Raw genomic sequence first — 13168 nt, forward strand, 5'->3', positions numbered from 1 at the left:
AGGTTAACAATACATCAGGTTTAATAGCTATATAATATAATATCACTTGCCATAAAGCACAATTTTACTTTAAAATCACTTAGAGAGAAGATACATTTTTGCTACCATGTTATGAAACATTAAATTAAAAATAAAATTATCTTTAATGAAATATATCTACAAAATGAAAAAATCAAATCCAAATGGATGCAAATTTGGAGATTTTACGTGTGCTTTCTAACATAATGCATATTTCACATACAGATCCAAATGGAGCCCAGAGCAATGCTTTAAGTCATATCTTCAGGACATTCCTTGAGCTGAAGCCATCTATACTTTATAAATTGTTTTAGAATTGTGTTGGAGTCACTGTCTGGAAGACTGACTATTGGGTTATATGGCATGCCCAATGAGGTGAAGAGAGTTATGTGTACAAAGTATGTACCATGCAGTGTTTAATCAGAGCTCCTAAGTCCATATCATTGTTTATTATGACTTTCATAATTAAGAATTTCAAAAATTCATTACAGTCAAACTTTATTACTGATTAATAAATTGAATTAAAAAGGGTCAACATCTGTCAAAAATAGTTAAAATTAAAATCAAAGCTATCTCTTCTGGGTAGATTTTTACTGTTTTAAAGACTTATTCTAAAAGGTAAAGATTTTGGTCAAAGATGTTTCAACTAGAAATATCCATCATCTCTCCTGGGTAAATTAAGATGTTATGTCACCACAACACATCCACACAGGGCACAGCTGCCATCTTGTCAGCCCCAGTTACCTGATCGACTCAGCTCTCCGCGGTTTGGCCACGGAGCGTCCCGAGCTGGACCCATCTCGAGACTTGGTTCGCTTATCTCCCTTTACTGGCCTGAAGTATAGAAAGTGTACATGCTGGCAAAACTAGTGAACATTCCATCACAGGCAACAGTGACAGAAGCTTGTGCAGGTTAGTTGTTGTGCAGAGTATAACACAAGCTTGAGTATATCAGGATAAATGCTTACATGATCCCTATATTCAGAATAGTTCTAATTCCATCACGATATGGCTGAAATATTGCTGATGTGACGTTAATTATTAACTCACTCACTCAGAATAGTCCTATATATGTCTTTTGTTTCCGATACACATTACAAATCTTGAAGGACGGTGGGGTAGTCTAGTGGTTAAAGCGTTGGCTCGTCATGCCAAAGACCCAGGTTCGAATCCCCACATGGGTACAATGAGTGAAGCCCATTTCTGGTGTCCCCCGCCGTGATATTGCTGGAATATTGCTAAAAGCGGCGTAAAACCAAACTCAGTCAGGCAGTCAGACAAATCTTGAAAATGATGTTTGCAACTGTATACTTATCCTAAACCTTGTACGTTGATAATGATCAATGTTATTACTTCCTTTAATTCTGTTACACACGTTACTTCATGAGTTTGTATACACTATGTTCCTCCATCACATGTGGACACATACAACCCCTTGGCAGTGTAACTGTGATGCTTGTACACATTAATCAAACTTAGAAATGAAGCAATGTATAACTCATGTATGTCAAATACTATATTTCTTCATGAGATATACTGCTGTATGCGTGATGACATGTGAGCACTCGCTGCTTTCCTTGTCAAGGGTTTTGGTTGGTTTGTTGTTTAATGCCCCACTCAGCAATATTCCAGCTATATGGCAGCGGTCTGTAAATAATCCAGTCTGGATCAGACAAACCAGTGATCAACATCATGAGCAATGATCTCCACAATTGGGATACAATGACATGTGTCAACCAAGCCAGCGAGCCTGACCACTCGATCCCGTTAGTCACCTAGGGATGAGCATGGGTTGCTCAAGACCAATTCAAACCCGCATCTTCACGGGTCCTTCTCAAACAAACGTGTGGTTTGATTCATTGGTTACAAATAGCGATTACACAGCAAACTGTTTGTATGCAGTTAGGGGTGATGGAGAAACATGGTGAAAACAAACTTGAGTTTAAATGATGCAAACAGCATTATGATATGAATGAACATATAGATGTGTATGATGCTTATTACACAGCAGGATAAGCTATGGGGCAGATTGTTTATAGATGAGGAGGCTGAACAGGTCACACTGGATGATATGAACACTAGCATCAGTACCAGGATGTAAGTAGTGAAACACACAACTGTTAAAAGAAATGATTAGGTGCATATAAACGTGTGTGATTTGGACTAAAGACAACATGCAAACTGCATCTGTTTGACAATTCTCAGGTCTTGTGATGACCAGGCTACACAGACAGCGATACTGGACTTGTAGTGGCTTCACAGTGACATCATAACAGCAGCACTGCCTACAACATGCCCAGCATCTCACCTAGACAGACGGAGACACAGTCTCACTTTCCTAACAGGCTCAACCCAGCTGCTGTCATTGAACAAACATACCACTGGTTATACACCTCAACATATCCACAGCCTTTGTTAGGGGATAAATATGCTTACAATTATGTATTACTCCACAGGAATCTGTGTTGTGTTGTACTTTCGGCACACCAGGAACCTTTCATTGTAGGTTCCGAACCAGGTTATGACAATTAGTTCCTTGCTGTGTCGGCCCCATACTTGTATTCATGGTTTTCACCAAAGTAGTAAATGTTTGGGACTTGCATCGCTTCCAGGTTCCTTACAAAAGCTGACATGCCTTGACATAAATCATATACTGTCCAAACTGGTGTTAACTCACTTACTCACTACTTACTCACTACGTTGCATAAGTGTTGCAAAACATAATTTTTCATTACTCTCATTTTTTCATTTCCTTCAAACTTGCCCAAATAATTTGTGCTCAAATGAATACAATTTTTACTGTTCTTTTGAAAAACACTTTGCTCACAATTCACTTGAGACTCTTTTGGTATCCAAAACAAATTGAGCTATCTAGCTGTCACCGATTACCTGAATTACTCACAAGACACAAAGGCTCATTTTTCTGCATTGGATTAAACAAATTGTGTAGAACAAGACACAAACTGGACTCCAATCTAAACATAGTCCCCAATTCAATCACTTTATAAAACATAGAAATGTAAGACTCATTCTGTGGGTGTTTGACTGTGTGATGCAGTGTAAGATCAACTGCAGATGGTTCTGCACACCCCAACTCTGGTCAGATTTCACAAGAATACTCACGGTCTGTTCTTGGCATTGCCAGCCTGGTGTGGCGCTTCCTTCACCATCTTGGTGATGGTGTACTTGAAGTCAAACTCCCCCTTGTTCTCGATGGTGAACTGACGGGTCTTCTTGCTCTGAACCAGCAGGGAGCCAAAGTTGATGTCGTTCATTGGCAGGATGTTGTATCTGGGAGGGGAGATAGGTCGGACATTTAGTAGGCATCTTTACGTTTCAAATAATTATTTGTCTTGTTATTACACTTAAATGTTTTTTTTCTGTTAGTTTGTTTGTGGGGAATAAAACTGCTATGTTTCAGTTGTAGTTAAGTTGGGGCGGTGGGGTAGCCCAGTGGTTAAAGTGGCCGCTCGTCACACTGAAGACCTGGGTTCGATTCCCCACATGGGTACAATGTGTGAAGCCCATTTCTTGTATCCCCCGCCGTGATATTGCTGGAATATTGCTAAACACAGCACAAAAACCATCCTCACTCACTGTAGCTAAGTTTCTTAGGGAGAGACAACTCCCTTCCCAGACAGAGATTTGTCTGTCAATGGGAAATAACTCCAGCAGGAATTGGCATATTACACAACTTAGTTGCAGTTAAGTGTGTTATGGTAGACAACTCCCTTCCCAGACAGAGATTTGTGTGTCAGTGAGACATGACTTCAGCAGGAATGGGCAGTTTATGTTCTAAGGGTGTGGGGAGCTTCACACATCTGGTGCCAACAGAGCAAATGGGATGCCTGAAATGCTACAAAATCCCTGTAGTTAAACAAGGAGTGACAGATGAAGGGGTCACATCACAGGCCTTGATTACACAGACCCTGGTACAAGCACTTACACAGACTCATAGGTTTCACAAAAGTAGCAACAGTGTGACTGATCTTCCAAAACTGATCTTCCAAAACCCTTCCACACCAAATTATTGTTGTAAGATCAAAATAATAGCATGGGGTTTTCAGGCCTGCTGTCTTGGCTGATGCATATAATTGTATGCAAATTCTATATCAACGTTTAATCACAGCATTGTGTGGTCCAGATTTGATTACCTGAGTATTATTCGTTATTTACAAGCTGCTCTCAAAAAGATGGAACATTGCTAGGAGCGGCGTTAAAAACAACAACAAAGGTGAGGTGAGGTGAAATTGGGTTTAACGTCCGGCTTGAGAATATTTCGCTCATATGGCAATGTGCATGCGTGTGTGTATGTGCGGCTGCTTGTACTAGCCCAGACTGAAGCTGGCTTTATAGTGCTAGCCCACTAAGATAGCATGCCGCAGTAAAGCATGAATACCCTACTCAGACACATTATACTGACTTCGAGCCGACCAGTCCTTGTTGTACCCATTAATGCCGAGTGCCAGACAGGGACCAACAAGTACCATATTTTAACGTCTTTTGGTATGACGTGGTTGGGAATCGAACCGGCAACCTTCCGCTCTCCGGGCGGACGCTCTAACCACTACACCACGGAGGCAGTCACAACAACAAAGAATGACAAAAATAGAAAATAGAAAATCATTATGACCAGTGACAGTTTTTTTTTCGTACATCAATCTAAATTGGCTTGATACAACTAAATCATTGCTGACATCAAACATATTCCATTCATTGTTCATTTTCCACACTCACTTGCTGAAGACAGATTTGACCGAGACTTTGACAGGGATGCTGGCGATGATCTCTCCTCCTTCCCCTAGTGACGGCTCGATGACCTGACACTTGAGTATTGGCTGGTCTTTGACTGTCACCTCCTTGGAGGACTTGAAGATCACCTGAACCTGTGTGGGGCGGTCAAGTGAATTGAGGGTGCCCTTCTGGGGGATCACAGAGAACAGGCTTGTCACGTCGGGGTTCGACTTGTCCACATTCTCAAACACGAAGCTGAAAATATATTGTGTAAAAACTTAGCTAATAACCCTTACATTGCTGAAAACATACCTTGTACATACAATAGAGCTCAACCATAAAGAAAGGAAGTTAACAATATACAGAACTGATTGACAAAGAGAAACATTAATAATTTATGATTGGAATTACGGTACATTATAACATTTATCTAAACCTTATAAACAATTTTTAAACTAATATTTACACTTCTGATAATATGAAGATCTTGATTAGAATGATACCAGGAAGTATCTTCACGACTAAAATCTACTCACTTGAAAGCTATCTCGTATTTGCCCTTGTTCTTCAGGTTGCAAGTCTGTTTGGTTTCTTCAGAGACTCGGATTGTACCAAAGTCCAGTCCTCCATCTGTCCCTGGAATATAGTAGAATAGCAAAAAGTTTAAAATTTGTTATTTTCAATGTCATTGTGTTCATATTGAATGAAACAAAGAAATTAAAGACAATACCATCTGTTAAGGGACAGTCAATGTTCTCTCCTGTTAGTTAGCTGTGTTTAATGCAGTTTTGAGAAGTAATGGAGTTATATCATGTGTCAGCTTGATGTAGGATGGACATCCGTAGTGATGAGGGTCTTTGACATTTACCAAGTTGGTGTAACCCATGTGTATGGTGCTGGCAAACCTCGAAAAGAAATCAGGCGTACCAGAATCAAAACCCAAAATCATATAGTCATAGGTTTCTGGTGCACCCAAGGGATGCAACTCTGCACAGCCAATTGCAGTCCCTTACAGAATAGGTACACCTGTACATCCTAAATCCATCATGGTAACTTCGTCCAGTGGGTATAACCACTATGTTGAATGTTCCAACACTTGCCTTTAGGGAAGCTCATGTCCAGAGCCACATCATAGGCCTCAGCCAGGACCTGGATCGGCTCAGTGTGGACCACACCCATGATGTTGTCCACATCCATGATCTGCAACATAAGATTCAGACTGACTGACTAAGTTTGGTTTTACGCTGCTTTTAGCAATATTCCAGCAACATCAAGGCGAGGGACACCAGAAATGGGCTTCACACATTGTACCCATGTGGGGATTCGAACCCTGGTCTTCGACGTGACGAGCCAATGCTTTAACCATTAGGCTACCCCACCGCCCCCATAAGATTCAGAACACATGAAGGAAGGTAACAAATAATGGCACATATTGACATTTTCATGAGGACTACTACTGCTGAGTGAAGCATTGAACAACAAACAAAGAATGTCAAGAAAACATTGATACAAAGACTACTTTTATGCCACAAAGGCAGTCACACTGAAAGGCACAAATCCAAAGTAACATTCTGAGGAACCAGTGATGGCTGAGTGGGTTAGATGGCTGACTTTGTGTGCTGGTGATTAGGTGTGTGACTCTGAAAGTGTGGGTTCGAATCCTGGATGGGACTCAACCTAACAAAACTACTAGAATCTGTACTTTACTGAGAAAGTGCAATCCCAAATATAACGTGTGTTATGTCCTGGGTCCCATTCCAGAAAGAGAACTAAGCACTCCAATCTTTGTAAGACAAAATACACAGTGGGAGTTACTATCACCTCAATGCTAAGATAGCTTTCTGGAATTGGTCCCTGGAGGTATGCAGCTCAGCTGAAATCATTTCTAGTCCATAAGTAAAATCTGATTTAAATAATTTAAAATGAATGCATAAAAAGGCTCCAAAACTATGAGGCATCTCACCTCCATCCTGATCATCTTCTTGCTGGTCTGTACAGGCTTCATGGCACGGAAGAAGGCGTTGAGACTGTACTCTGACAGGGGGTCCACTACCCCACTCTCTGCTGCCACGGTGAAGTCATCACCCAGGTTCTCCAAGCCACTCAGTCTCCACGCCACTGGCAGCTGGGTCGGGTTGCGGAGGAAGATGGTCTTAGTGTCCTTCCTGAAAGTCATAAATTTGTCTTGTCACCTCAACCCACAGGAATCCACTGTTAGTGTGAAGTATTATTACATAACACAGTACTTCACATTAATCTTTGCAACTTTTACAGTACAGTCACCAACATACATCAACAGAACCAACTCCAAGTTCCTGTTCAATCTAGGAGGGGCGGTGGGGTAGCCTAGTGGTTAAAGTGTCAGGAAAGAAGAGATTCCCCACATGGGCACCTGTGTGAAGCCCCCCTACCGTGATATTGCTGGGATATTGCCAGCCATAAAACCAAACTCACTCACTCACTCAATCTAGGATTACACAATAAGAGTAAGGAAGAAGAGAATGACCTGATCACCCCCTACCTCCACCTCACCCCCAGCCATAAAAATCCAAATCCAAATTGACATAAGAAGAAGGAAACTAGTGACAACAATAGGAATATTTACCTGTGCAGGAGCACTTTGTCAAAGTGAAGTTGTTTCTTGTCCAACTCCAGCTCCGGCCTGAAGCCATCAGAGGAGATGTTGAAGATGATAGGCTCTGGATTCTCTCTCACACAGCAAACAATGGCATCCTTGTACTGCCCTGGAGCCTTGGGGTAGGCCCAGACTGTGAGTGGCTGTGACTCTCCTGGCTTGAGGACCATGTTAGGGGGTTCCAGGAGGTACGTCTCAGCCTTGCTGTCATTGAGGAAACAGAAGCTGATGTCGGCCTCCAGTGGGGATGTGTTGAGAACTGTTAACTGCTCCATGTTCTCTGGGTATTTGCCTTCCTTGTATCTGAAATAAATACAAGAAGATGAGGATGCTACTTGCAGATGTTGTGTCACCGAACATGTGCACATCTTTATAGTCACAAATTAGATGCAGTTAAGCAACATTAGTCACAAAGTAGTTTTGGATAAACATTTTCTGCAGCTTTGATCTGATGAAAAGACGATGACAACATCTTGCTAAGATAATTGTAACTCAGTGAGATGGACTTACTTGTCTCTAGATTTGCCAACCAGCAGTGGCCCAAACTCAAATATCTCAGTCATGAGGACATACTTCTTGATGACAATCTCATCACTCTTCTTGTTCTTCTTACGATGCTGGAAAACGATTCTGGAACGAATATGTTTATCAGTGAATGTCGGAGCCTGAAAATACCATATAAACTACTGAAAACAAGTCAGGGAACACTCTGTTCTTTCACAATTCTGACAGGATCTACCAAGCTTTCTGAGAACCTCCCTACCTTGGTTCCCTGCTGATGGTAGGGAAGGCACACACGCCTCGACAGTACAGCTGGTAGCGCCTCCGAGTGCCCACAATCTCAAAGTTGAGTGTCTGGTCAAACTGTCCCAGTTCCTCAGACTGGAAGCGGAGTTTCAGGACGACCTCGCTATTGGCAGGAACCACCCAGCGGAATATTGTGATCCTGAAGAACAAACACAAGTTTTTTACAGAGATTGTGAGGATTCTTTTCAGAATTCAATATGACTGAAGCTGTATCTTTGAAAGATCTTAAATACTTCTGAAGTATAAACAATGCAAATAAAATATCAAGAGATATTGACAGCTATGCAACACTTTGTTGGGAAGAATAACAATATATGGAAACACTGAAAAGTCACTCTCACTGTAAAAAGGAAGTTTTTTTGGCCTCTCAAGGTCAAACTTTGTTGATCCAGAAATGTCAGAGACTACACATTTCCTGTGATAAGTTTGCCACAAAATGTGTATCATATTGGGAAAGTGAAATGTTTTTAATATCTGCATATGAAGCAATGCTTGGCAGATTTAGAGACAATACAGTTTGAATTTGTTATTGCTGTTGAACGTTCACTGAAATGATTGATACAATATTTGTACTGTGCATGGTGATTTAAGTTCTTTACCAAAATATTGTCTCCCCTGCCCCTACAGGGATTGCATATTATGCTTGGGTGTGCTCTTTAGTCAAGAAAATACAGTATATAAGTCAGGGTTATAACTTAGTAAAAAGACAGTAAAAACCTTAAGTGAAATATAAGTAAAAATAGAGGATTTTGCAATAGAGTGTACTGCCACTCAAAATACACAGAAAGAATATGACCAATAAAAACTTGTAGATGACAAACTCTTTAAGATGAACATAACACACTGTGACACAGAATTCCCCAAACTATAACCATAAACCAACGACCCTGGTAGTAAAGTTAGAATAGAATTACAAAGTACAAAGACTAGAGTGCAGTTATGTTTTTGTGAGTGTGAATCCGAGATGAGATGAACATCAACTTTCATTTTAACATTTCAATACAGGGGTAGGTGATGACTTTCTTGATAAATATACCAACCCCTGGACTAAAACATCAAAACGAATAAAGAAGTGGAAGTCATCACTATCTTCCCTGTTCCACACACACAAAACTGACCCCCCAAACACTGGTTTTCACCCTTGTCAGGAATAACAGTAAATACAGGTCAATAACAGATGTACACAAACCTTACACAACGTACACATAACATATAAAGCAGCTGAATTGGTAACAGAGAATAAGATGCCCTTTCAATTACACTGATAAAGTTTACACTGAATATACAAACATGATTTCACACAATTATATTTCGGTGGGCACATTCACAGTATGTGAAGAGTTGTGTATTTGAAATACAGTTTCTTCTCAAGAGTATTTATTTATTTTTTTTAAGATGAGAATGATGAGATATTTGCCTGAAACACTGAAATCAAGTCTGTATATTCAGAGTAAGTTGACAACAGCCTTCAATTTCTTAAACATACTACAACAAACAACATGTAAGTGGGTTTTCCACATTCACATCTTGACTTTGTTGACAACAGTAACCTGCAGATCTAGCACACAGACATAACAGACTGTCTATACAAGCTGGCTTCAACACGAACAGGGCATCGTTCCATCCAGTGAACATACTGTTACAACTGATGCAAGTCTGTGTTAATGCATGGGAGTTATAGCAGTTGTGGCAGTTGTGGCAGAAAGATCACTATGCAGAACAGTATCTCTTATATCTTAGCCACTAGCAAATAGCTTACAGTCAGCAGCTAATATACTTCATGTGATGTTTGATGGGCAGTGTGCAGTGCTACAGCCTCAACAAATTAATCAGTCTTTAGAATCTTCTCATACTTTTACTCCCACAAATTTGACTTTTCTGTTAGGTGTGATTTTGTAATAAAGTATTCAAGAATAGCTGCCATGTCAAGAATAATTGACACAGAAAGGTGCATACCTTTCACCTAAGCAAAGAAGGAAAATCACTTAACTTGAAAATATTCAGTTTGTACATGTTTCATTCCATATAACATTTTAAGCAAAATGATCCAAACTTTTGTATTTGAAGGGGCAGTGGAATGACCAAGTTATTAAAGCATTCTCCAGTCATGCTGAAGACCTGGGTCTCATTCCCCACATGGTAAAATTTGGAAGCCCTTATCCTCTGATATATTGCTATAATGTTGTCTAAAGCTGCATAAAACCATACTCAAACCCTTGTGTTTGAAAGCAAAATAATGTTTTAATTAACACATTGTAAAAAGAAATATTTAAAATTTATCTTCTGTGTTCTTGCTTTGAGAATACAGATATATGAAGCAATGAACTGCTGAGGCCTACTCATCCCGCACTGCATCAAACACTGGCCTTGGACTAGCTATGTTGAGGAAAACTACAGGAAGCCTACAAGTTACTGAGATCCCAGCTCTATGACTGATGCAACATAGACAGGCATAGCTCTGAGATTCTCTGTAGAACTGACTGGCTGACTAACAAGTTGGGAAAGACTTGATGTGGAAAACCCTATATCGATACTCACTTTGGTGTTTTAGGCTCAGTGAGAGCCGGTGGTTCTCCTGTTGTGCTGTAAGGTACATGTGTTAGACATGCAGTGAGTATATGGTGCATATATAGCGCAGCCTGTTGCAGGTGGGGCATTGGTGATCATTAGCATCATGTATACAAAACAAATACAATATCTGATAAGGCAGGTCAATTCTGAGACACCACAACTTTATGAAAATGAAGGAAATAATTCCAGGAGATTGTTTTTGTATTTTTGCAAATCTGATTTTAACGAGTTACATTGTTTGATGTGTTTGATGTAAGTCACTTATAGAGGTAACTATCACTAGTGTAAATTGGGAAAACAACCTTGAAGTTCCCTCCTGCCTTATGTAAATATTGCATGAATGGTATATTCTGTAGTAAATCACGGTAACACAAGCCTGTGGGTGAGGATGGCATAAATAGTTGAAAGTAACGGGAATAGGTTATATATTTCAATTATATATTTATAATAGGGTCATTGACAAGAGGGGAAGAGGTATAGATAAGTTCCTTCACTATCAATGTCAGGCAATGTAAGGTAGAGTGCAGGTTATGATATCCACAGCACAGGCTACGTCATCCATAGCATAGGCTAAGTCATCACAGCACAGGTTATGATATCCACAGCACAGGCTACGTCATCCATAGCATAGGCTAAGTCATCACAGCACAGGTTATGATGTTCACACCACGGGCTACGTCATCCATAGCATAGGCTAAGTCATCACAGCACAGGTTATGATGTTCACACCAAGGGCAATTGCATAAAAGGAAAACTGATGAACTTGAAGTCATTTATCTATTCTTATTTCAGGGATGTTTGGGAATATGCAAATATACGGGTTGAGATTGAAGAAAATGGGAACATGCATTTGATTGATATTTTATTTCTTTGGACATGTGCTGACTGAATTGTAAACATTAAAGAAAGCTGGTGATATTGGTGACTTTAGGAAGAAATCACAAATCCATAAAATGTGTCAAAATACTACTATCATCAACCTACAGCATGCATTGCAGTGGTTGGGTGCTGCAGCAGAGAAAAGTTTAGAGGGGAAATGAACACTTTCACTCAGTATTGTAGTATATTTGCACACTGTTAAGTACACAATGAAGTGTGCTCCTACCTTTGTCCATCAGCCTCTGATGTGGGTGTGGTTGCCCCAGGGGGTGGGGATGGCACTTGCATGGAGTTGCGTCTTCCCGGTTTCTTCCTATCAGCACTACCCTTGCGCCCTTTCTCAGCAGTTCCTGTCTTGGGCTTGTCCCCACCCTTGCTCTTGCCTTTGGTGGGTGTGGAATGATCTTCTTTGATCTTATCAGGGGTCACAGACTTTTCCTCCTCCAGTTCCATATCCTTGGGTTTCTCATCAACACCTATATTCCTGAAATGTTTACAGACAGAGTCTTTACGATTCCAGATAGGATGGTTTGTGGGTTGAGTGGGTAGCAATCTCCAGTTATGTGTCAAAACTTGCTGTCTGTTAATTAAAAGACAGCTCAAGGCGATCAGAACAATACACGGCAGCAGGACTCAGTGAGTGAAACTGCTTTAACATCAATTTGACCAGTGTTTTAGTTTATATCACACCATGTTATCTTCAAGTGGGACAATTGCCTGAGGGGTTGCATGTCTCGGACACATACCACCTAGATGAAACCCAGTCACTGGTTTGGTCAGAATATGGTCTCAGGTATAGTGGAATGAAGAAACATAAGTTGGCTAAATCTGGATTGTCACACTTAAGTGATGCAACTCTGCAAACACAAAGCAGTACTATGGAAACTGGACAACCTGTGCCTCCAGCAAGCCATGAGGATAGAGACGACAAACGTACTGAAACATCACAGTCAGGATAATCATCTGGTATATAAATGACAAAATGTGAAATCCTACGGGTCATCAGGAGATGCAGCAATGAAGGCGTAGCGTCCTCCAAACTCTGACAGTGGCGGTGGCCTCCTCTTCACTGGGTAGGGCACAACAGCAAACTCTGCTGGGGGTGGGATAGGAGGTCCTCTGGGGCCAAGGCCAAGGCCATCCATAACCTGTGGAGACAAAAGGATCCTCCTTACCAAGCTCATTAAACAGACCATGGGAATGGAGTTAAGTAATTTATCGCGACCAAAAATACTAGAACTATGCAGTATGGGATTTCACCCACTAGTCTAAAAAGAGATAACAATAGTCCATATGAAATTAAATTGGACACAAAATACAAAGAGCCAAGTACAGGACTCAAAGCCACTATACAAAATCCGGGGATGGAAAAATTTGCTAGCTCAGAGCAGTGTTGTTACTGTTATAGGTATCCTAAGAGCTAATACAATTTGGAGTTATTGACATATGTTATCACTTTTCACAACTTTGACATTTTATGGGAAATTCTGCTTTTTCCAAATCTTGAAATTCTTGCAAAATCAT

General features: G+C 40.5%; 1 protein-coding gene across 1 annotated transcript in view; it reads right to left on the bottom strand.

Moving 5' to 3' along the window:
* Nucleotides 1-13168, bottom strand: part of LOC124285510 (hydrocephalus-inducing protein homolog) — an 89044-nt gene that overhangs the window by 22707 nt on the left and 53169 nt on the right. The window contains 12 exon segments of the mRNA XM_046721754.1: nt 763-852; nt 3142-3309; nt 4756-5007; nt 5289-5388; nt 5853-5952; nt 6716-6917; nt 7358-7690; nt 7898-8017; nt 8151-8333; nt 10733-10777; nt 11871-12128; nt 12641-12792. Of these exon segments, the coding sequence (XP_046577710.1) occupies nt 763-852; nt 3142-3309; nt 4756-5007; nt 5289-5388; nt 5853-5952; nt 6716-6917; nt 7358-7690; nt 7898-8017; nt 8151-8333; nt 10733-10777; nt 11871-12128; nt 12641-12792 (2003 nt within the window).

This window comes from Haliotis rubra, unplaced genomic scaffold, assembly GCF_003918875.1.
Source record: "Haliotis rubra isolate DU_JTF1 unplaced genomic scaffold, ASM391887v1 Scf11, whole genome shotgun sequence".
Lineage (NCBI taxonomy): Eukaryota > Metazoa > Mollusca > Gastropoda > Lepetellida > Haliotidae > Haliotis > Haliotis rubra.